A 27054-nucleotide genomic window follows, 5' to 3' on the forward strand; every position below is an offset into this window, starting at 1 on the left:
TGACAGATTTGACAACATGGTGGACAGTTGAATCGCAATCGATAAGTTCTATTATTTGTTGTCAGGCAACACTATTAACTGTCAATGAATACGCTTTTGGCGTTTATAACGGCGTGATTATGAACAAAAAACTGGCCAAATAATATCATATTCATACTTTTTTAATTATGCTTACCAAATATAATTCATGCCTCGGAAAATATAATATTAACAGTCTCAACTTGACTCTTTCCACTCTTAGTGTGTCTATAACAAATTACATTTAAATATATCAAAGTGCAAGATTCTTAGTTTTTCACATAAGCGCGTTCCAATACTTTTTGATTATAAAATTTCTAACACCATCATTGATAGATGTAATAAAATTTCAGATTTAGGAGTTTTATTTGATTCTTTCTGGTTTTGTTTTTCACGCATCATATAACTGATATTTGTAATCGAGCACATAAATCTTTAGGTTTGATACTGAGAAATTGTAAACAATTTAAATCTACCAATGCGCTTCTCTGCATGTACTATTCTATTGTACGTTCAAAATTAGAATATGGTTCGATTATTTGGTATCCTCATCAAATCAACAACTCTGATGCGATAGAGAAGGTTCAGCAAAAGTTTCTGAAATATCTTTATTATAAAACATATAAAATTTACCCTGAACGTGACTTTGATCACAACACTTTACTAAAAGAATTTGGTATCCTTCCCTTGCCTCACGTCGATATATATATATATATATATATATATATATATATATATTAATAATTCTATAGACTTTCCTCTTATTCTCAATCAACTATCCTTTAATGTTTCAAGGCTATCTACGCGTTACAATTATTTTTCAATTATCCTAATCCTAAATCTAATTCTCTCTTAAATTCGCCTATTCTACTTATGTCCTCTAACTTTAACTTAATTAATAATGAAATAGATATTCACAACACTTCATCTAATCAAATAATCTCCATCTGCACAAGTTAACCTTTTTGTTCTCTTTTCAAATATCTCATTATTTTATCTTATTCTGTTTATAAATAATATTGTTACATTCTGCATTATATGTAATTTTATGTTAAGCATTTTATGTTAATAACTATATATTGTAATTTTGTATATATTTTAATTGGTATTGGGAAGAAATCTGTGGGCTATATATTTAAAATAAATAAATAAATAAATATTCCTGCCATATTCTTGCAGTTTTGCGTTCCAGTTGTTCTTAAATCTTTTTATCATCACAATAACATTTAAGTTCTTTAATGATCGATGTCTGATTCAATTTAATTAGATTTATATTCACCAGTTTCTATTTATTGGCAGTAAGTCACGGGATGAGAGTTTCGAATCGATTACAAATGTCGCGCGCAATTTCTGGTGTCTATAAACAGTACCTGGCAACACTTTATGATATACGAATCATTATCATCTTGATATGATAACGTGTGACGTATTGTCAATTTCATTGTTCGATTGCAAGTAACAAGCAGCCTTAAACTGATTCGCCAAAATGAATTCATTAAGTAAAAACAGTAAGTTTATAGTTAGTAGTAAGCGTAACGCCGTCAGCAGCACCCAGGCCGAATCTTTCTGTATCTCTCTGGGTGTCGGGCCTCTGTGGTGGTCCTGATGATTTCCACCACGAGATAGGACATAGCCCACCACCTTACCATGAAGACGACGACCAGCTGCGGCACACCCGCAAAAGCAGCATAAGTGATAGCGATTCAGAAGACGATTCTATTGATACTTCGCCGGATTATTCCCAGAACGCGGATGTCGATGAGTTACTTCACCTTGGCAAACCAGTACGCATTACATTCGAACTACGGCTCACGAAGCGCAACAGCACCCTATGGGAGACAGTTTTGAAGGAGAACGTGCTCTATGTAAATATTCCTAATGTATTGCCTTCTGAGGGGTCTCGTGAAAGTTTCACGGCGCTCCTGGAACTGACCGAGGAGAAGCTGGGATGCCATTCGATGGTGTTGTGCATGCGACGCGATCGTTCAGACAGACAGCAGCTCATGCGGACATTCATGTTCCTCGGGTTCCAACTGCTGGCACCAAACAACAAGCTAATGCCACCGAAGGCTCACGATGATAATTTGTATCTTATATATAACATTGAATAGATTATCATTTCCAAATGCTAGATATTAGAATTATATCTGAATATGCTATCACTTATTAGTAGAAGTATCAGTTTAGTCGTCTTGTGCATGTTTATTTACTTAACAAAACATATATAAAAAAAAAATAAGAGAAAATGTAAAAAAAAAATTATATATATGTAGTATTTCTGTGGGTTAAGGTCATCAATATATATCATATCTTTTATGTATTTTATCTTAAATAAAACTATATTTTAATTTTATCTCTCAATTGTTCTTCATTAGCCTCATTAACTTTTGTTTGCAGAGCATATTATCACTTCTCGTAAGTGTTGATTCATCATTTGTCTTGAATGATTAATTCATCACCACCAACTTGCAGAGAGCCCAATAATCTGCATAAATCTGTTATTTTAAAGTCATTCATTTGGATACATTTTTATTAAACAATATGTTCAATTTTGCATATTTAAATACAATTAAGTTTACCACAATTTCTTCTAGTTAGATATATTAGCCTAAATTTCCACATTTTTATATATTCATAAAGTTAAAAGCGTTTTTGATCAATTATCATTTATACATTTATGTATATAGAATTATAAAAAATCATTTATTGTACAAACTAAAACGACAAGGGTTTTAAATATTTTAAATTAGGCAGTAAGCAGCAATAAAAGCAGCTTTGCTTAAATCATATGAAACATGCATTAATAAAATTTTGTATATTATTCAGCAAAAGTTAAATTTTCTATTTCTATTTTTAGAAACTTATCTCCATTTACTTCGCATTTCAATGACGATTTTAATAAATATACAAACAGTTCACATTTGCTTATCATTTTTATTATAAGTATCTATATTTATATATATAGAAATAGGGATTACAATGGATTAATTTATTTTATTAATTTGTACTAAATATAAGAGTCATAACAGAATCGAATTACAAAAGTTATACAATTGTTTAAAATACTTTATAGCATATAATACTTGGAAATAAAATTTGTTCAAACTAAAATAGAAATAGAAAATTTTATAAAATAAGTTAGTATATATATACATCAAGGTCAAGGCATTCTTCTTGCCTAATCAACGTGTTAAAAGGGTTGATGTCCCTGAACTTTTCTAATGTCAGAAACGGCTATCACAGAATGCACAACAAACAAAAAAGTTATTAATATAACAGTTTGTTAAAACACAAATACCACAAAAACATATTTATGAAACGTCCGGAATACATTACAATATTCAGTAGCAGTTCAAATTCTGAACAGTCATTCATAATAATATTTTGGGTCACCTATTATATCTAGTCTATATTTTAGAACACAACACTATTTAATCTCATAGTTTTTTAATTTTTGTTAAATAAGCTATGATCACTTTCTCAATTTCCTAGTACGAGTGGAAACACATCATATCTCCTCCGTTTCTGCAGGTATCTGTGTAATTTGTTGTTTGGCAGCAGCTGCTTCTGCTGCAGCTCTGGCGGCAGCAGCAGCCGCAGCCCTTCCTGCACTAGATCGCAATTCCCTCTTACGCTCTGGTGCAATAACTTCAGGTTCCAATTCGCCCGATCTCGGCCTCTTGTTACGCTTCTTATTGGCTTTTTTCGCCGCAGATTCTGGACTATCAGACTCTGAATTACCAGACTGAGCATCAGCAGAGTGGGTGTCTTTATCCTCACTTGTGACTGCTCAGACAATTCCCCAGACTGGCTGGCAGCAGGCACAGGCGATGTTATTTGAGATATTGATGCAGCAGGTGAAGCTGCATTGCTAATTTTGTCTTCAACATTGGTGGTTTCCACAACTAGAGATCCTCCTTTTACTACTGTAGAAGGGGCTATCAAATCTTCAATGTCCATTTCATTGGTATTTTGTGGGGCCGCATTCGCCGCTGATTGGCTGTCCGACGCGGGCGCCACTTTTTCTATCGTAGTTTCACGAAGTCGTTTTATAGGTAATTCGTCTGGAACATTTGTAATTTCTTGTTCTTTGGTAGGAGTATCACGAGGTCTTTTATGCGCGCTTGGCGGCCTTTGCTGTTCGTCCGCAGCAAGACTTCTAGCTATTAATTCTGCAGACGTTTTACTAAGGTGCTCTAAGGCTTCTTTCATTTCTTGTTCTCTAGATCGTTTAGAAGACCCTGTGGACGCTGCCATCGCACTAGCAGCCATCTCTGCTAATAAAGCTTTGCTTATATCTACACTTGAATCTAAAGGTTTCTTGTCATCCCTCTTTGAGGTCTTATTCATTCGTTCATGAGCTGTGACAAAGTCAGATGCAGCAGCAGGTAGTGTACTTCTAGTAATTTGTTCAAAAATCTTCCGCTTTTCCTTCTCAAGTTTCAATTGATCAGACTGATTTCTACTCTCAGATCTCTGATGTTTCTCAGTGGCATTTCTCAGAGCCGCCTGTGCTGCTTCCAAGCTGGTGGCTCTGCTGAGAGTCTCCAATAAATGTGTATCATGTGGTAACAAAAGCTGCTGCAGTTGCTGCTGATGCAATTGTGCAGCAGCTTGTTGCTGTAATTTATCTCGGTTATGCCTACTACTTGGTGAAGATTGTGTCATGGAAACCCTGGAGCTGGTTTTACTTGAAGGCCGAGAGCTTGTTGATGGAGATGTTGTTGTGGTAGAAGATGAACTCACACCTAGCCCTCCATTCAAAAGACTGCATTGCTGAGCTAAAGTATCGTATGCAGACATACCAGGTTGGAGTGAAAATGGATTGAGAGCAGAACCCAATCCAAGAGGTGTGTACAAAAGGCTAGGATTAGGGAAGAAAAATGGGAAAGGTGATGTCGTAGGTATTGAACTTGAACTAGATGATGATGTGGGAGTTTTGCCTGAAGTATGCGAATCCGAACTCTTCCTTTTAGCTTTATTGCTTCCTGATGTTCCACCTGGAGATGACAAGTTACCATCAGCACTCATTGCGGAGCCATCCATCCCTGGCAAGCCTGGTAGACCCAAGCTGGCAAGATTGGCAAAGAGATTCATATTACTTAAGTTCCCAAGCCCACTCATTCCCGCCAAAGCATTCATATTTGGCATGCCACCAAATGGCATTAATAATGGATTCTTTGGATCAAAAGCACCCATTCCTGACATACCAGAGAGCAAGCTACTATTCAACCCGGATAAACTGCTAGCACCTAAAGAAGGAAACTGCATACTGGAAGCTAAAGAAGTAGCTAAATTTGCACTGCTCACAGATGGAGAAACACTTGGAGACTCAAGCATATTTCTACTCTTCTTCCTCTCTGGGTTAGAACTTAGACTGCCACTGCTCAGTGGTCGCTGCAATTTAGGATCTAAAGAAGGTTTACTTTCTTTTACAAGTTCCGACCATTTTGGATCCACATCATACATTGGATTCTCTATAAGCCATTGACTTAGTCTTTTCAATTGAGGTGCTTTGCTCCCAGTAATTTTTTTGCCTGTAGTGCGATGAATCACAGAGACATTTTCCTCTCCAGTTAATTTCTTCCAATCCAAAATTGTAGGATCCATCCTCGGTCTTCTTCTTCGGGATAAGTAATCTGCTCCTAATGGCTGCTCTGGTATAACAGCATTCTGCTCTGCCAACCATTTATTGACTTTTGCTTCATGTGAGTAAGATCCAGGCAATTTTGGACTATAATCTGCTGCTTTATTTATACTTGCAAGAATTGCTTCATAGCTTTTCCTTTGGGCAGATGTCGATGGCAAGTTTTGCAAAAGTTTCTGCTGCTGCTTCAACAATAAATTTTGTTGTTCAGCCTGCTGCAAAAACGCAGCAAATGAATCCGTTTTTGATGGAAGTTGGGAACTGCTAGATTGAGAACTTGAACCTGCTTTTGAGGTAGAAGGAATGCTTGTAACTGTTATTGTGAATGGTTTTTGGTTTGAGCTAGAATTACTAGAACTGGATACTGCAAGAGCAGGCAACACGGAAACACTTGGTGTTACTTGTGGTTTCTTAACTGTTGCTTCTATTGGAGGATATGATGATAATGGTGGTTTATTGTGCTCCTTTGCTGCAGATAACCCAAGAACAATTTCATCCAGCTTACGTCGTTTCTTTTCTTTTCCAACTACAGGTTCTTCAATGGACTATAAGTAAATATATGAAGTCATAAATAACAACAAATTCAAAATATGGTGAATATAAGTTCATAACATATATACTTACACAATTGTTTTTCTTCATTAATTTTGTAAGCATATTATCTAATTTTCCCTTTCCACTGCTAAATGCAGGAGTATTGGTTGTAGATGGACTACCCGGTGTATTTCCAGAACTTTTTGGTTTCGACATAGAAAAATCTTGAACTTCGCTCATATCGAATGAACTAGTATTGGTCTTGTCAGAAGTAGTTGGTTTAGTAAGCCTGTAAAATTATAATTTTAAGTCAAACTCACAATAAATATTAGTTTACATTGTAGTCTCATTGTAATAATATTTACCCTGAAGATAAATCAATTGGAGCAAATGGACTACTACTAGTATTGCTAATCATATTTAATGGAGATTGTTTCGGATAGTTTGTCGTTGTTCTACTACCGCCGCCTTGATGGGCAGGTGGAGGAGTTGGATCATCATCCCAAATAGTGCCAACCGTGAGTGCGGGTGAAAGTGCAGATGACACACTTCCTGGATTTGAAGATACACTTGTCACGGTCAATGATGAGTTTGATTTCAATAGATTTGAACCTACACAATTAATAATATTAATATTGTTTTAATAAGCAAACAAATTAAAGTTTGTTTAATTGATATTATTATTACCTGATCCAGATTGGCTGTTGTTCAACAATGCATGCAATTTAGCTCTTTCTGTTTCAACATCTATAGCAATATGTCTCTTCCGCTTCTTACCCTGATTTTGCCTAGATAGTCCATGGTCTGTAGTGATGGTTATTATTTCAGAACCCTCAGATACTGACAAAGGTGTGCTTGTATCACGCTTGGGAAGAGATAAGCAACTTTCATGAATGGGTGCATCCATTTCAGCTCCCAGTCCGTTAAGATATGCAGTGAACATGTTGTTTACTGGCCATTCGTTGTGTTCTATGCAATGCACCACATGCTGCAGGCGGACTTGCAATGCGTATTCCCGAAACCATTTCTGTTGTTTCATTTCAGTTTCACTTTGTTTGAGAATGATGGTTGAATAACTTCCAAATCAGGGAACATAGCTTTCAATTCAGCAGCTTGTTTAGTGCATGCTTCTTCATTAGCAGCATCCACTTCAGTCTTTTCTTCAGGTTTATCAACTTTATCTGGTTTATCTTCTTCTGTTACATCAGTTTTATCAGCTGTTTTTTGTTTCTCGTCATCATTTTCAATAGTAGTCGTCGTCTCTGATTGTGTTTCTTGCACATCTGCTTCAGATTTCACTTCATCATCCTTCTTAAGCTCTTCAGTTGTAGCTGTGTTTTCTTTGTTATCTTCAGGTTCTTTAACTTCAGACTCTTTTTTGTCACCAGTAGTCTCTTCCACATTTTCGCTCTTCTCATCAACTACTTCACTGTCTTTTTCAACGGCATCTTTATCATCTTTCTTCACAGCAACCTTCTCTATTTTCAATGTCCCTTCGCCTTTTTCAAGTTGAACTAAAATCTCATCCTTATCTAATTTTAGCAAATCTTCATGACTTTCCAATTTGACAGCATCTTTAGACTCTACATTTTTATCTTCTGTCTTTTCAACTGTTTTTATGTTGAATTTTAGATCAGGATCATTAAATATTGTCTGTTCAGTATTTCCAAGACCATGCCTGAGATAAAATATACATACTTAAAATTTACATATATACTTAAAATTTGAAAAAAACTAGTGGGGTGTATGGCATCGTGCCTTAAGGCAAATTGCTGGAACTTTCCGTACCGTAACGAAAAGTTCGAGGAATACTGAATGTTTTCAAATAGATAATTATTAATATTGTAACATTGTCTAATATTTATAAGAATTATATAAAGTGAATTGCAAAGTTAAAATTATTTGTTTAAGTTGTATTAGAACTCTAGTCAGAATCAAAATAAAATCTGAATTATTTTCGATATACAAAAAAACTAAAAAAAAAAAAAAATTATACGAAATTTTTTTTTCCAAAATCAATTATTTTGTTAAGACAAGCAGAAAGTTCTTTGAATCATTTAAATCGGACGCTTAGTTTTCTCAAAAACTGCTATTTTTCACATATTTAGCTCCGTATCTTCGAAATGGCTGGGCCTGCCTTTGCCAAAAACTAATAAACACTTCTCCCAATCATTACTAATTGAATGTTTTTTAGATCATTCAAGTCGGATACTCCGTTCTCTCAAAAAGTCGATATCTATTTTCTGCAGTCGTTGCTCCGTATCTCCGAAACGGCTGGACCTGCCTTCGCCAAAAACTAATCAGCTCTTTTCCCTATCAATAGGAATCGAATGGTTTTTGAACCATTCAAATCGGTTGATTCGTGCGCCCGAAAACGTGACTGGAAATTTGTATCCATACATACATACACACACACACACACACACACACACATCCATTTTTTCTAAAGTATGCCAAAACGTTCAGAAACCTTCAAAACGTCGAGAAATGTAAAAATTTTCAATTCCGATTTTCGGCCCATTACAATAACTTACCCTACGGGAAGTTAAAAAATCATAACAGTTATTAATCCTTACCTTGTAACTCCAATAATTAATTGCTCATCATGCACACCTGGTATCCACCAATCTGGTGTGTCGCGATTATTTAGGCATATCGACAACTTTTCTTTTAAGTCAGGTAGATGTACAATTTCCTCCCGAATTTTATTCAGTAAATCAATTCTAAAATAAAACATTTCATGTCAAAACTACACAAAACCTACTATACTATACATCATAAAAAATATCAAACCTTTCCAAAGTACGCCGAGCTTTCTCTTCACTAATTGCTTCCACCAACAATTCCGTATTATCTCCCAAACCAACAACGTTTTTACACATAGCCAAAAATCCTTTGTAATATTCTGTGAATGCTTCATCAGACTTTTGATCAAGTTTACTCAAAGCGCGGAATTTTGTCCAGTTGTAACTGTCTGTTTTTGGATCATATTCGACACCATAATTGCAAACAGTTTTGAAGAAATCTTGTTCTTCGCGCTTGGACCATTTCTTGGGTGCAGGAGTGTGTGCAGACGGTGTTGGTGATGGTATTATATCAACGGATCTGTGATGACGTTGTTCTCGTTCTCTCATCATTTGTTCAACCTTTTCTCTTCGTTCTATTTTCTATAGCATTGAAAAAAAAACGACATATATTTTTGGACACGAAATATGTGCAATAGTTCTACAGTTTACTTTGAAGATACCCTTTGAAAATAAATTAAGAGGCACAACTAGTGTGAAATTTTCAAAAAATCGAATTTTCAATTTTTCCATGTTTCGATGCGTTATACCTTTAGAAATAACGAATCAAAATTTTAAATCGATATCTTAAATAGTTTTTGAGTTACAGGCATTTAAAGAGTATATATATAGTATATTGTATAACGATCATTTTATCTTTAAACGCGTTTTCGACGAAATAGCATTTTCCCAATTTGCTGCAGCGATTACTCAAAAACAAATGATCCGCTTACAATGTATTCTTAAAATGTGCAAATATATTCGTAAAATTTTGAGATAATTGATAAAGTTTTTTTTTTTTAAATATAAATTCCCAAAAATCACCTTTTTTTAGGCGGTTACACTAGTTGTGCCCCTTAAATATCCATGAAAAAAATCCGGTACAGTTACTTATAACATATAAATTGGACATATAACATGTAACTGACTCAAAATTATATAATTTAATATAATTTACACCAGTATTGTACAAAACGAATTAGATAAAGCAAGTCATAACAAAAACACAACATTAATTAAAACAGAGGGAGATACAAAGTTTGATGCAATAATATGTTACAAACAACAAGGATGCTTATATGAAACAATACGTTATGAATGAGGAAAATGCCGAATTCAAAATTTCAAAGGCGGGTTAAAATAGCCATTAATAAAAATAAATAAAAATTCAAACTTTTACTTTCAATTGCACGCAAATAAAGAATTATGAAACCAAACAAACAAGTGCTAATTTTTTCAAGTCCATTATGAAGAAAATTGAACAGAAGTTTATACAAAGCTCAAAAGCAAAAAAACACAGATCGAAAATAGGGAAAAAAATAATTACTACTTGAAAAAATGATTCATTTAAAAAAAAAACTGATTTTTATTATATCCAGAGCACCACCTCTGTCCCCTCGTCCCGTATCAGCATAACTAAAAATGCCGTTCTGGTATTGACTAAAGGAGGTATTCTACTGGAGAATTTTGAAAAAATCGATTTTTTTTTCATATTTTCAAAGTTTAGTTATTCAAAAATATGTCATTAAAAGGATTTTTCAAAAATTACTATTATTTCCTGAGTTATAGTCGTTTTAGTGATGTGGCCTCGGTTCGGATCCGACTTGTCTCAAAACTTTGAACGCGTTTTTCTCGGAACTACTTTTTTCGAGCTGGCGATAAGGATATCTCGAGTTCTAATGAACCGATTTACTTCAAATTTGGAGAGGATCTTCTCTATACATCGCTTTATCGCGTGGACCTTGCTCAAAACTATAACTTTTCATTTAGTATTTTTAAAAATTCGGAATCGTTAAAAAAAACATGAAAAATTTTTTTTTTCAAACTGCCGCCATTCAAACTATTTTTTTTAACTTATCCAAGGGTCATACGATAGCGGCATCTATAATAATTAAGAATCCATCTATTTTTTATGTTTCGGATCACTAGGAGGGTTGGAATCATGCACGCCAGGACACCCTCTTTTTTTTGAGCCCTCACTTTGACTGCTCAATACTTTGTGAATTCTAATTTTTTTTAATTTTTTTTTTATGTAATAATAAAATATCAATAAACAAATGGTAAAAAAATTGATAGTAAAAATATTATTTGTTTCCTTTATACAGCGCTTCAAAAACCGGGCGAAATTCATGCCACTACAGTAGAATATCCCCTTAAAGAAATTTGGTCACCTTAACATTAAGACGCTGAAGGATCGACATATAATTTTCACACACAACATGCATTTGAACAAAAGGTTTCAACAAGCAAACAATAAATAATAACAGCAATAATAAAATGAATATAAAGCGCGTTACTGACCAACAAGTACATAGCTAATTTCTGCAGATCCATATTCGAGGCATCGCCTGGCAGCATGGCCGCCATATTAGCAAGGGTGGCGACCATGTTGGGGGCGACGACCGGTGGGGGGGTGCCGGGGGCACTGCACGGTACTAGGCCGGCAGATGTGGAAGGAGCCAGTTTGGAAGACTGAGGAATTAACGAAAAAAACAAACGTAAACATAAACATAAATAAACAATTTGAATATTCACAGTCCAGTCATTTAAGCTTAAATTAGGTAAAGATCTAGGAGTCCGAGATACCCAGCTGTAAGTCTGTAAATACTTGTACTACCCTAAAAGTTGTCTCAACAAATGACTATCCTCTAGACTGTCCTCTTATTCTTATTCAACTATCCAAGGCTTATCTACGCGTTCACAATTATTTTTCAATTATCCTACCCCTAAATCTAATTCTCTCTTAAATTCGCCTATTTTACTTATGTCCTCTAACTTTAACTTAATTAATAATGAAATAGATATTCACAACACTTCACCTAATCAAATAATCTCCATATGCACAAGTTAACCTTTATATTTTCTTTTCAAATATCTCATTATTTTATCTTATTCTGTTTATAAATAATATTGTTACATTCTGCATCATATGTAATTTTATGTTAAGCATTTTATGTTAATAACTATATATTGTAATTTTGTATATATTTTAATTGCTATTCATTATGTAAAATAATTGTATTTTTGAGTCCTCTTGGAGAAATCTGTGGGCTATATATTTAAATGAATAAATAAATATGGTAGGTAGTACCATAGGTGTAGGGTGTACGCAACATGTGTAGATTTTGAGACAGTTTTAGAGTGTCAATATACAAGTATTTACAGACTTACATCTGGGTATCTCGAATTCCCAGGTAAACTTACTCTAATGACTGAACTATATAAAGTTTTGTGCCGGTGTCGCTCACGCCAATTGTGATAAATTATCAATTAAAAATGCCACTGTGAAATAACGTTGTGGTCGTAAGCGACACCAACATTGCAACCAATCAAATAAAGTTTTTTGCAGAAAGTCTTCAGAAACACCACCGATTCCATTTTCTTAAATTTTTGCTTTTCAATGTTATTTAAAATCAGAAACACTTCAGAAGAGAAACAAATTTTTTGTTTAACACGTTCAAGACGGGGCCGATTTTGGTATATTTTTCTGTTTTATGTTATGTCAAAAAATCACAATTTTAAGAATACCAAATGTTTACAAATTTTTACAAAAACCACATTCTTTTCACAATATCTCGAAAATTATGAAAGATACATATAAAAATGCAATAATTAAAAATGTAGGTATTTTCTAATAATTTTTTTATCATTCTTTTATACATGTATTGATATTTGTAAAAATTCGAAAATATTTTTTCTAAAACGTTTCTAAACAATTTATATTAAAGTTTTCATAAAGTTTAATAAAGTTTTCTAAACAATTCTAAAAGTTTTAATTTTAATTTCATTGGAAATGACGGGAAAACCATTTATTTAAAAGGAAAAAACATAGCGCATATGTAATTTTTGACCTAATAAGAATTTTTTTCTATGTAAATATTGAATAATTAATAACAACTATACTTATAAGAACTATTCTCAATACAACAAATGAACAAAATCGGAGCTGTTTCTGACGACTAACTGCGAAAAACCTTTATTGTCTCGACTATTATGCCAGAATATTTAAAAACCAATTTTACTATCATTATAAATAAACAGAAAACATATTTTAAAATATAAAAAAACATTACACAAACATATAAGTTTACATAATAGAACCTGCAGAATGTTTTATTTTTAATGATTTTTAATGATCTACTTTAATAAAAAAAGAGTATAAAATTTATGAAAATAATATGTAAATGTAAATATAAATGTAACATATCACAATGAAATAAAATTTTCATTCCATTAATATTGATAAGCAAAACATGCTGTTTTTATAGAACTTAAGTTGTATAAAAATAAATACCTTAGCCTTCTGTTGCATTTTTAATTCTTCCCTCTTGTAATTTCTTTGGTAAGAAGTAATAACTCTTCTTAAGCGCGTATTTAGATCTTGCATAGTAGGCCATTGGTCATCCGCATTGCCCACTGAGGTATCATCATCTCCAAACTGATATGTACCTATAAGATAAAAATATTTTATGCAAAACAAATGAATACTTGTTGAAATTGTTATGTACCTACAAAACCTACCTGTAGAACTCTGCTGATCAATATCATCATTTTGATCACCATCTTTAGATTCAGAATTTTCACCAATACCCGATGGTGAAGTATCCATTTTTGATTGGTCATCATCGTTGCACATATCGTCTTGATCATCAAGCTTTGAGTTAGACTCATCTTCATTGCTATAAAAAAAATCGTCATTGCTATGCTGAAGTAAATTATCAAAAATTTACAAAGTTTCAGTTTTATTCTCAAATTTCGCTTTAATCTCCAAATTAAACAGTATAAATTTGTTTTCTATAGTAATACATTATTAACTAGTTATTACTAATAATAACGTTAAATGATAGAAAAGCTTGGTATTTAACATATTCATGCACATTATATATTAGTATCACATAAATAAAGTACCATAGCAACTAAAATTTTAATAAGCTATAGCAATCGTGCCTGCATCTATGAGTATCACTTACCTCTTATATTAAAACATGTAAAGCATGTTAAATGTTCTTAACTTCAGCATCAATATGTTAAAACTTAAATACAAACTGCATGAAATTCAAAATAATCTTCGGTAAAAGGCGAAAAAAGTTTTTAAATTTATTCTAAATTATAAAAATGCAGCTGTTTCAAAACCGTTGGTTAAGAAAGAACTTACTTTTGGAGTTTTATGTTCAGGTGTGGTTGCTAAGGATTGGAACATTTTGGCCATGAAATCTTAATTGTTATAAAATAATAATTATATATACTTGCATTTTAACACACTATAAGCGGGAAAGTTAAAAATACTCGTCCCGGAATATTACTAACTTTGGAATCGGTTTATTCTTGTTTAGATTCAATTGATTTTCGTTTTTCGTTATTAATTTTAGAATTTTGATAATTAGCAATATGTGAATTTAGTATTTAGGATTTTATTTAGGAAAACAAAAGTCTAATAGAACCGATGTATAAAATAATTTTGAATAAAACTTGTAATTTGCTTACATTCATAAAAACTAGATAATATTTACTAAAATCTAGTAAAGCAAACCGTTATAGACAATTGGTACCAAATTAAGTAAGTAAAATGCTGACTTTAGAATTTCCATTATTCGCAATATATCATCGATTTAGAAAATTTTCTACTCTTCTTGTAAAAAAATTTTTAATTTTCATTTCGCACATTATAATTTGTTGATATTTGTAAAAACTAGATAAAATTTACTAAAATCTCGTAAAAACTGTTATATACACTTGCATATTGCAATTTTGAATAATTTGTAGTTAAAATGCTTACTTTAGTATTTTTGATAATTTGTAACATTTATATAGATGTAGAACTTATTTCAGACTTTGTAATTTGTTTACATCAGTAAAAACTAGATAAAATTTACTAGAAGACTAAAATTTACATAAAAACTATTTTATACACATGGATATTGAAATTTTGAATAATTCGTAGTTGTAATGCGGATTTTAGTATTTTGATCAGTTGCAATATATGAACTTAGAACATTTTTTATGTTTATTTTCAAATAACTTTTATAATTTGTTTACATTAATAAGAAAAAGGGTCCAAAAATCTTTAAAAATCGATCACGTGATAATGAACGTCCTCTAACTTATTTACATTATGAATTAGTAAAATTTACTAATATCTAGTAATAACTGAGAATTTTAAATATTACTACCACGTATCACCGAAGTGTCCAAAAATCTTTAAAAATCGATCACGTGATTAATAAACGCCCCCTAACTTACTTTATACATTAATAAAAAAAAATTACTAAAATCTCGCAAAAACTGAGAATTTTAAATATTACTACGTATCACCAAAGTGTTCAAAAATCTTAAAAATTGGTCACGTGATTAAATTCCCACTCCCAACTTATTTTTCAGTTATAGCTAGATAGAATTTACTAAAATCTTATAAAAACGTATTTACGCTTGAATATCAAAATTTTAGGCAAAATAAGAAAATGATAAAATTTATTAAAACCTCGCAAAAACTGAGAACTTTAAATATTACCACAAATCTTCAAGGGTCCACAAATTTTTAAAAATCGGTCACGTGATTAAAATGGACACTCCACTAACTTATTTACATTATATATTAATAAAAGCTAGATAAAATTTACTAAAATCTCGTAAAAACTGTTATTTATTTTAATACTTGGGTATTAAAATTTCGAATAATTAGTAGTTAAAATGAGATCTTTAGTAATTCCCCAACTTGTAATATATGGATTTAAAGCATTTTTTACTGTTCTCGAAATTACTTCAAATTTTATTTTCGAACATTATAATTTGTATTCATTAGTCATCTAGTAAAAACTAGATAATATTTACTAAAATCTCGTAAAAACTGTGGGTCATTAAAATGTTGAATAATTCGTAGTTGAAATGCGGACATTAGTCCATAATATGCAATTTATGAATTGAGAACTTTTTTTTTCACTTTTCTTCAAATAACTTTTAATTTTCATTTCAGACATTATAATTTGTTTACATTAATAAGAAAAAGATAAAATTTACTAAAATTTCGCAAAAACTGAAAATTTTAAATATTACTACTACGAATGCCTCCAAAAATCTTTAAAAATCTATCATGTGATAATGAACGCCCTCTCACTTATTTACATTGTACATTAGTAAAAGATAGATAAAATTTACTAAAATCTTGTAAAAACGTATTTACACTTGAATATCAAAATTTTAGGCAAAATAAGAAAATGATAAAATTTATTAAAACCTCGCAAAAACTGAGAACTTTAAATATTACCACAAATCTTCGAGGGTCCAAAAATCTTTAAAAATCGGTCACGTGATTAAAATAGACACTTCCTAACTTATTTACATTATAGACCAGTCATTATATATAAGTTCACCTCGGAATTCGAATTATCCAGCTGTAAGTCTGTAAATACTTGTATATTGACACCCTAAAGTTGTCTCAAAACCTACATATGGTAGAGTGTCAATACCATATGTAGGTTTTGAGATAACTTTTAAATGTCAATATATAAGTATTTACTGACTTACAGCGAATTCCGAGATTCTTACCTAATTTAAGCTTAAATGACTGGTCTACTATACATTAGTAAAAGATAAGATAAAATTTACTAAAATCTAGTAAAAACTTATTTACACTTGAATATCAAAATTTTAGGCAAAATGAGTAATTGATAGAGGAGTGAAAGAGACACTTTTATATTTTGACTGTGTTATAACTTTCTAATTAATTTTATGTACATATACCTACTTTAAATAAACTTTTTATATAACATTAATTTCTTTGATTTTTATTTCAATTAAAGATTTATGGTAAATTTGAAGATGTTTATGTTTAACGAGAATTGTATCCGAAGCTGGAGCGCCGCGATTTCATTCCCGATTTTTTTGCCAGCTACACATACCAATTCGTCTTCTATTCTACCCGCTCATAGTGTGTTAATATTCATAAAAATATGCGACTTTTATACAATATGACTATCAAAATAATTTATTATTGAATCAAGAGGAAAAGATGGCAAAACGCCAAAATGTATCCCCTTATGACCTTAGCACCTGTGTTGTGTTGTGTTTTCAAAGTACTTACATAATTTCTGGATTTTCGTCGTCTTTGTTGTTGGTTTGTCGTTTGGTTCGTGCCGGGGCACCGCAGTGCTTCAGGAAGCACAACGTCGGATCGGCGCGCATAAGGTTATAACACTCGAAACCATGCTTTAGGGTTCCGGCCATCAGCGACTTATCGCACTCGGCGTCCCACCAAGACCGCGGTGGCAAATCACAAGCAGGCAGACGTATCGGGATTGAGCTGATCGCATTTATTGTTTGCGTAAAAATATTCTTTTGTTACCAAATTTTGACAAGAAAAAAGAATTCATATTTCTATGGTAAATATTTCACTTTTTAATGTTTATTTGCCAAATTTTGCTTTTGTACATGAGTCAATAATTAAACGACACAAGCTATTTTAGGAAATTAGTGGTTACACCGTTAAAGTGATTTTGACGGAGTCGTATATATTTTTCCAGAAAATGTCCAGGAGATTGTTTCTGGTTCTGTTTAATGTACTTTTTTCATCAATAGTAACAAAATAAAATCGTGTATATTTTTGTCAAGTGTAAGCTGCTGCTCATTTACAAAAGCATTGCAAGAAATTTAATTCAATCTTTATTAAAGCCAATAGTTCTATTATCATCAAGTCAGCTGTAAAACCCGATTCGTCATCCATTTATCATGTTTCGATTCATTCTTCGCATAATAATATCAAGAAATTCATTCCTTAATATAAACATTTCAATTTCAATTTCAATCAGTACTTTTGATTTTTTACAGTTGCTGTGGAATGATCCATATGATTTGATAAAATGCTAAAAAGTTTCATGAAAAAAGTACATCAAGACAAGACAGCAAACGAATGAATATATTGCAAACAAGTCTGCCAGGCACAAAGAAAAAAATGCAGCATGAAATGTAGTAGAATTCATGATTATATAGCATTACACTGATAAAAATAAATATTGCAGGTGCTGCTTGTATGATATTTCGGTGTCGAAATAAGAGCATGAATCATGCAGTCATTATATATCAAAAAGTAGTATGTATTAGAGAATGCAATACCGGTATACCGGTATACCGAATTACCGGTAATCCGCCCGATTTTTCGACGGTATTTATTCCAAAAATACCGGTATTTTCGGTATTTTTACATCAGCGCAATTTGATTCATAATACCCTGAAGTTTAAATTCCTCGAAACAAATTTATCTTTAAATTCCATAATCGCATAAACAGCTATATCTTCAAGTGATTCTATAAGATAAATGTCAAATATCATCTCAACTCGTCATTAAACTGAACATTTGTTGCTTTTCAAAGGGCTTCATATCGTGTTACAATAATAAATAGAATTGGACTGATAGATAATGATGTTTGCTTCATCTTTTGTAAAAATGTAACGGTTTTTCAAGTGATATTTGCGCCAAAATATTTTATATCATACAGATTACCCCTGCGTAATCTTTATTTTTTTTCTAACTTTATACATAATAATTATGATAATTACTAAATATTTTTGCTTTTTATTACAATTATAAAATATTATTTTTCGAAAACTTTTCGAGGTTTGAAAATACTATAGAAGCATCACATTGTTTTAAATAACAATACTCAACAATTACAGTAACTTATTATTTATCTCGACAAAGAATCCGATCTTAAATTAGTGTAGAATTTTTTTTTTAATATTGGAGATTATGTTAATTTAACACATCGAATACAGACAATACAGTTTATTATAATAATGTAATTTAATCTTTTATGAGTTTTTGGTCTTTCTTACTCATAAGTTTGTTTTTGGTAAAAAGCACTCTGTGATAATGAATTAATTAAATTGCATATACTTTTGTTAAATTATTATTTTAACTAGTTGGTTTGGTATTTAGCCTTGAGGCAAGTTACATGAACTTCCCGAAATGTGTAAATAATCGACTTAATCAAAAAAAAAGTGTAATTAATATACTTCATTAATCCTACTTTAAAAAAAAACGATAATAATTTTAGCAAACTTTGACTTTTTTTGGAATTTTTAAAATTAAACTACTTGTCGTTAGGCCGTAATATTACAGTAAGTTCTATAAGACCATGATGTATATCGCCAAAAAAATTTCCATGAAAATCGGCTTAAATTTTTTTTTTCAACAGTTAATTACAAGAAAACGGCTCGGTAGATTTTCACCTAAAATTAATCAGTATCATTCCCAAGTAATATCTTTCTAACAGTTTTTGATTTTTAAAATCGGTTCGGTAGGATGAGCTTAAATGTCGACGAAAATTTAACACTTTTTTTCAACAGTTAATTACGAGAAAACGGCTCGGTAGATTTTCACCTAAAATTAATCAGTATCATTCCCAACTAATATCTTTCGAACAGTTTTTGATTTTTCAAAATCGGTTCGGTAGGATGAGCTTAAATGTCGACGAAAATTTAACACTTTTTTTCAACAGTTAATTACAAGAAAACGGCTCGGTAGATTTTCACCTTAAATTAATCAGTATCATTCCCAACTAATATCTTTCGAACAGTTTTTGATTTTTCAAAATCGGTTCGGTAGGATGAGCTTAATAGTCGACGAAAATTTAACACTTTTTTTCAACAGTTAATTACAAGAAAACGGCTCGGTAGATTTTCACCTAAAATTAATCAGTATCATTCCCAACTAATATCTTTCGAACAGTTTTTGATTTTTCAAAATCGGTTCGGTAGGATGAGCTTAATTGTCGACGAAAATTTAACACTTTTTTTCAACAGTTAATTACAAGAAAACGGCTCGGTAGATTTTCACCTAAAATTAATCAGTATCATTCCCAACTAATATCTTTCGAACAGTTTTTGATTTTTTAAAATCGGTTCGGTAGGATGAGCTTAATTGTCGACGAAAATTTAACACTTTTTTCAACAGTCAATTACAAGAAAACGGCTCGGTAGATTTTCACCTAAAATTAATCAGTATCATTCCCAACTAATATCTTTCGAACAGTTTTTGATTTTTTAAAATCGTTCGGTAGGATGAGCTTAAATGTGGACGAAAAGTTTTTTTCAAATTACAAAGAAACGGCTTGGCAGATCGTTGCACAAAACTGACAAACGATAGTCCTCACCGAAATACATCAAATGGCTTTTAAATTTCTAAAATCGGTTCAGGCGTTTTTGAGAAAACGTCGATCAAAAGTCTAATTTTGACAAATGCCAAAAAGACCATACTGATTTTTGCAAACTTTGACGAATTTTTAAAGCTGAACCAGTTGTCGTAGGGCCGTAATATTTTAGTATGATCTAGAAGACTATGGTATCTATCGTCAAAAAAATAATCATAAAAATCGTCGAAATTTTTTTTTTAAAAACTTTATTACAAGAAAACGGCCCGGCCGATCTCTACCAAAAACTAATCAGCACGATTCCCAACCAATATCTTTCGAACGGTTTTTGAATTTTCAAAATCGATTCAGAATTGCGGGCTAAAACGTAGACGAAAAATTTTTCACTTTTCTGCCATTTATAAAGAAACGGCTTGGCCGATCGTCGCACAAAACTGACAAACAATAGTTCTCGTCGAGATACATCGAATGGCTTTTAAATTTTTGAAATCGGTCCAGCCGTTTTCGAGAAAACGTCGATTTACGGCAAAAAATCTGTTCACATACACACACACACACACCACACACACACACACACACACACACACCACACACACACATACTTTTTCCAAATTTGGTCTCATTCGATTCAGAATGGCTTGAAACGTCGAGAAAACATAAAATTAGCGAATCGGGTTTTTGATGAAAACATAAACTTCTCCTTCGGGAAGTTAAAAAATGAACTTATTGTTCTATTTTATTGTTTAGTTGAAAATAGTTGTAGTTGTATATACATTTTTTTATATTTGTACTAGTAACTTTCAATTTTGTTTACGTTTGTTTAAGATAATAAAAATACCGGTAATTTACCGGTATTCCGGTTTTAAAATGAAAAATTACCGAAATACCGGTATTGAAGTTTTCCATCGGTATTGCATTCCCTAGTATGTATCCTTATCTAATTATGATGATTTACTGTAATTCCGCAAGTACTTTTCTTTCTTATGGTGAATTTTGGGCGGTAATTTCATGCACACATGTAGTAAGATTAGTTGATACAGGACTAATTATTTTTTTATTAAACTAAAATTGTTAACCACTAAGTTCCAAATACTGATTAAAATATGGCAGAATAAAATAGTTAATAATAAAATCAATTCATGATGTTGGTAGCTGAATTGGCAAATATGTTAATTAAGCCACTAAAATACAAAAATATATTATCCCTAATCAAATGAGCAATAATGAATTGTCATTGTTCAATGAACCAGGTAAATGTTGAAAGGACAATCAACAATTTGTATAATCATTTTCAACAATTCACTGGAAATCAAGAAATCAGAGTATTGACACCAATTCATTTAAAAATTTCTTATATTAACTGACATTTTTTCATAGAAATGATAGTCTCAACTCTGATGAAAAGATGTTATATGATAAGCCAAGCTTACAAGCATTATTTATTAATATTTGATAAAGCAATATGATGTTCCGTACAAAATTTGCAAAAAACGATCATATTGTTTAAAAAAATAATGAAAAATAAAAAAATAAAAAAATTACCTTATATGTACACCTTCATTAATGTGTTGCACTAAATCACCAATTATTTCATGTTTTATATAATAAAGCATACGCACTCTCAGCAACACCCTAAAAAAAATAACATCAACATAAAAAACAAGTTTTTTAGATTATTATACTCAAGAAATAATTATTTTCTATTACCTATTAGCATGTCGATGCAAATGCTTTTTGTAATTGTTTTCTAAATAGATATCACCATCGTATTTTTCATTTTTGCTCCAATGATTTGGATCCATGCTGATTTGTGCAGTCATGCTTTTAGTTGGATCCTTTGGGGATTCTCGGGGACCTTTACCGCCCTTTTTGCCTTTAGCATTACGACCCCTGGGTACAGGATTATGCAAACCGCTATGATTTCTGGTAATTTTTTGAACTTCACCAGATTCAGTAGGTGTTACAAGATCCCAAATGAAATTCTTTATTTTTTCGTCGCCTTTATAGAATCTCAAGCAATACAAAATCTGGAATTAAAAACAACGTGTTTAGGGAATCATTACATTTTAACTCAATCTGTTATACAAAAATACAAAATCAGTTATGTTGGAAACTCAGCGAAAACCAGATGTTTTCTCGGTATTAGCATGGTAGGTCATCATTAAAAATGTTATTAAATTAAGTAACAAAAATACTTACTATTACTCGTGCGCAATCTTCAACATCTGATTCATGCCATCCACGTCTAAATTGACTATGTTGTAAAATTTCTTGCCAACGACCCCACCTGATAAACAATAATTCTCCGGTTAAATTTCAAAAAAATATCCATATCATCCATACTTGTTATTATCAAAACATGTCATGAATAATTTGTTTGTATAATATTTTCGGTAAAATCAAAATTACAAAAATGATGGAAGGACCTATTCATGCAGGACAACATAATGAAAGCGAAGCAGTCAGTAATAAATCGGAGGCCAGTGTACCAGATTCACTGGAAGAATTATCAGATGTCGAACTGATACAAACTGTTGAACAATTACGCCAGGATAATTGGCTGCTGGCTATGGAAAACGAATGTTTTGAAAAGTTTCTAAAACGTGTAGATCCTAGTGCGCTCGATGGACTACAATCTTATTTAGGTGAATAATAGAAAAAAAAAAAAAAAAAAGCTTAAATAATAAAGCGTTCTCTTGAAATATAATTGCTATATAAAATATGAAATCATTAAGTAAAATGTCTAGAAATGTTGGAATTACAAATTCTCGTAACGAATCAAACTGAAAAGTAAAAAATAATGGTGATATGTGGTAATATTCAAAATTACACCCCCACCAAACATCACGTGGATTTTTAGTTACGAGAAAAAATTATTTTGTTTTTCATTTTTTTTGAAAATGTTTGGATTTAAAAGAGATATAAGGACTATATAAAATATCAGAGCATAAAGGTCAAATGTCTAGAAATATTCGAATTACGTCAAATTGAAAAGTAAATGTATGTTATTTAAGGGGGCGTTGATCACGTGATCGATTTTTTAAGTATTTTTGACCCCTCTCCTCCTTGGCGATATTCAAAATTAAATCCCCCTCCCTCCCTCAACAAACATCACGTGCATTTTAGTTACGAGAAAAAATTGTATTTTTTTTCGTTTTTTTAAATGTTTGGAATTAAAAGCGATTCTTTTGAAATATAAGTGCTATATAAAATGTCTAAAAATGATAGAATTACGTCAAATTGAAAAGTAAAAAATAATATATGTTATTTAAGGGTGCGTCTATTGGTCACGTGATCGATTTTTTAAGGATTTTTGAACCCCCCGTTTGATATTCAAAATTACCCTTCCTCCCCCACAAACATCACATGTATTTTAAGCTACAAAAAATGATTTGTTGTGAAAATGTTGGGATTTAAAAAAAAAATACAGGTAAAAAAATACACATGATATCTTATATCCCTCCCTCCCCCAGGTGGTTTTTCGTGATTTTTTGTCAAACCCCGAAAATCGTCAGAATCTTATTTTTTCTAGAAACATGTTAATGGCAAAATAAAAACATGAAAAATTTGGTCAGTTGTACCAATGATTTTCCTACCATAGTAATATTTTGGCTGTTTTATAATAGTAAATTATTTTATATTTAAAGAATTTAATTATATATTAATTGAGTAATAACGATTCACCCACGCGAATATATCAAGGACTATTTTAACATTAGAAATTTTGTGTATGCATCATTAAGAGTTTTTTTTTTGCTTTTTGTACATTTACAAAATATTATGTAGTTTTATAACCACGGATCTAAAGAAAAGGGCCATGTCTCAGGGTAAAGGGTGAAATTATTCAAAAATATGATTATGACAAGGATATACCATCATAGATATGTACTGTGTTAGAAGCAAAAGGATTTGATAAATACTATAAGTCTAGAATAGGGCCTTACAATAATTTATAAACAGCTCTCTGTTATAAACAAAAATCATCCCAAAAAAATTCTTCATTCATTTATTCATTTTCACAATATCATGAATGGGCAGGAAAAACAATAATTAAATTAGTATACAGTAAATTTATTTTTAATATTCAAAAAACTTAACAAAAACCACGTGAAGTGCTTCGAGATATGAGCGATTCAACATACAAGAGTGGTTACAACAGTGGAATTAAGCTCGTATGTCAACGACAAGTAGCTTAATTTTAAAAAAAAATATCAAAGTTAAAGTGGCAAAGTACCACCCACTGTATATTACTTAGAAAAAATCAGATTTTTGTAAGTTTACTTAGTTTTATTATTTTGTTATTACATTTACAGACAGCCAAGCTATTAAAAAAGAACTCGAAGACGATCCAGGCTTAGGTATCGAAAACCAATTATTGGGAAAACAATCAAAAGGATCAATCTCCGATGCATCTGAAGTATCAGCAGATATTAAAAACACTGGATCAATGAAAAAATCAGAATCCTCCTCCATAAATAAGATAAGCTTAACATTATCAATATCTATGTTGGAGAAGGGACCAAGAATAAATGTTGCACATAAAACAGAAATCATTGATAAAGAAATGGAGGAATTAAAGGTAATTGATAAGTGATTGTGTTAAAATTGCCAAAAAATTAAATCATATTTATTTAATGATTGAAAGATCAATATTTTACTAAAATTATCAAATTTCTATATTTATTACACATTGTAAGATTTTTGAATAAGATTTTTTTACAATTTCATGTTTCTTTTACTTAGACATTGAAAGCGGAGTTTATGGCGAAATCAGAAATGAAAGCAGCCACTTTAAAAGCTCAAACCGAAGAAATTGATATTAGAACAGTTGAAACAAGAGAAGCCAGGGAACAATTTGAAAAAACTGTCGTCATTGAAGGTGTTGACCCTATAACGCAGAGAATACCTGCAGAAAAATTTATTCATTATATGGAAGATTGGTTGAAAAATGTCGCATCCGCTATAGATAAATTGAGATTGAGGACAGGTATATAATAATAATAATAACTAGTTGGTATTGGTATTTTGCCTTGAGGCAAGTTACATGAACTTCCCGATATGTGTAAATAATCGACTTAATCAATAAAAAATAAATTAATTTATGAGCGATTAAAAGTATTCCGAATGGATTTATTACACGTATCTGAAAACGAACAAACACGTTAACTCGGAAGTATTTTCTAAAAGCTAATTTTCAAAAATCAACCATTTTTATAATTGAACCAGTTTTCGTAGGACTCTAATGATTTAGTATGTACATTAAGACCAAGTACTCTATCGTTATACCAAGTGAATCGACCAATTTTAATTTTAGCTCATTCTCTCAAAATTTGATGAATTTTTAAAATTAAACTACTTGTCGTAAGGCCATAATATTTCAGTAAGTTCTATAAGACCATGATATATGTCGCCAAAAAAAGTTCCATAAAAATCGGCTTAATTTTTTTTGTTCAACAATTAATTACAAGAAAACGGCTCGGTAGATTTTCACCTAAAACTAATCAGTATTATTCCGAACTAATATCTTTCGAAAAGTTTTTGTATTTTTAAATCGATTTGGTAGTATGAGCTTAAATGTGAACGAGCTGTTTAACACTGTTTTCCAAATTATAAAGAAACGACTCGGAAGATCGTCGCACAAAATTGACAAACGTTAGTCCTCATTCAGATACATCAAATGGCTTTTAGATTTACGGCAAAAAATGTGGTCACACACACACACACACATACTTTTTCCAAATTTTGTCTCATTCGATGTAGAATGGCTTGAAACGTCGAAAAAACATAAAATTAGCGAATCGGATTTTTTGATGAAAACGTAAACTTCTCCTTGGGGAAGTTACTGATAATAATAATATAAAATGTAAAGCTATTTATATATACTTTATAAATTTTTTAGGTACTATGCGTTCACAATACACGCGTTTGTATCATCAGTTTGCTTTGAAAGAAGAATTAGGCGAATCTTTGAGACCGATAGATTTTGAGCAATTAACAATCGAAAATAAAGACCATGCAATTACAATAGAAGAAAAGAACAACCATTTATTAGGATTAAAACATGTAACTGGCATTGCGAGTTTGACATTGAGTATACAGAAGAAAAATTTAATAGAAGCCATGAAAAATTTAAAAGAACTAGATGCTGGCATTTTGGCAACAAAAAAACTAATCGAAGATATGGAAAAGGAAGAAGTTCAAGCTGAAAACGAAGCTATTTTAGCTAGCGAGGAATTAGAGAAACTTAAGGAAATCACACGGGAATATAGCGCTCCTGGTGTTATGGAATATGTTAAAAAGAAGGCTGAATTGTACAAATTAGAAGATCAAATCAAGACATGGACGAGGAAACGAAGTGTGCAACAAATTGCATTAAATTCTTGTTCAAAACAGTATAAGAAAAGTATGACATAAAAATTAAAATAAGTCTTATAGTAGTGATTGATTTTTTTAATAAACTTGAAAATTGTTTGAGCAAATGTATTTCACTTACCCGAATGTGAGAAGACCTCGTTCAATTTTGAAGCATTCCGATCTTGCCCAACTTCCGTAAACGATGGTTTCACTGGCAACACCGACTTCGCCGATTCCTAAACCATGTCTTGAAAGATAATCTTCATCTTCTCTTTGTTTACGGGCTAACTTCTCCTTACGCCGTTTTGCTCGACCTGTCAAACCTAAAATGAACAAAATGAAATATTAAAAACTATGTAAAATACTAAGAATTACGATATTAATTGAGGATCATAATACTGACCTCCTGCTTCAACGTCGCTATTGTCAGAAGAATCCATATCAGACATATCAACCACCCCATCATCATGTCCGTATCGTTTTATTTGAGTTCTTCGCCTGGGTTCCGAAATTACAACTCTTTTTTCTCGTCTTTTTCAGTTGTGTCGATTTTCAGCTTTCTTTGCCCACTTTTTCC

The 27054-nt window shown here is 31.5% G+C and overlaps 2 protein-coding genes across 2 annotated transcripts in view; one reads left to right on the top strand and one right to left on the bottom strand.

Moving 5' to 3' along the window:
- The first annotated feature begins 1429 nt into the window (after positions 1-1429).
- Positions 1430-2275, top strand: LOC113373345 (ornithine decarboxylase antizyme). Its single transcript, XM_026613652.1, has 2 exons — positions 1430-1444; positions 1539-2275. The coding sequence occupies exons 1-2, from the start codon at positions 1430-1432 to the stop codon at positions 2127-2129; spliced, it is 606 nt and encodes a 201-aa protein (XP_026469437.1). The 3' UTR covers positions 2130-2275.
- Positions 2276-2993: 718 nt separating this feature from the next.
- Positions 2994-27054, bottom strand: part of LOC113372590 (chromodomain-helicase-DNA-binding protein 7-like) — a 33931-nt gene continuing 9870 nt past the window's right edge. The window contains 14 exon segments of the mRNA XM_026612947.1: positions 2994-6210; positions 6290-6488; positions 6565-6811; positions 6887-7264; positions 7267-7877; positions 8776-8922; positions 8993-9366; positions 11284-11454; positions 13277-13431; positions 13504-13661; positions 17060-17278; positions 21666-21755; positions 21831-22150; positions 22323-22410. Coding sequence (XP_026468732.1) covers positions 3499-6210; positions 6290-6488; positions 6565-6811; positions 6887-7264; positions 7267-7877; positions 8776-8922; positions 8993-9366; positions 11284-11454; positions 13277-13431; positions 13504-13661; positions 17060-17278; positions 21666-21755; positions 21831-22150; positions 22323-22410 — 5869 coding nt within the window. The 3' untranslated portion in view covers positions 2994-3498.

The sequence above is a fragment of the Ctenocephalides felis genome, unplaced genomic scaffold (genome assembly GCF_003426905.1).
Source record: "Ctenocephalides felis isolate EL2017-DRISC unplaced genomic scaffold, ASM342690v1 CF-g0.4_SCAFFOLD_01604, whole genome shotgun sequence".
Lineage (NCBI taxonomy): Eukaryota > Metazoa > Arthropoda > Insecta > Siphonaptera > Pulicidae > Ctenocephalides > Ctenocephalides felis.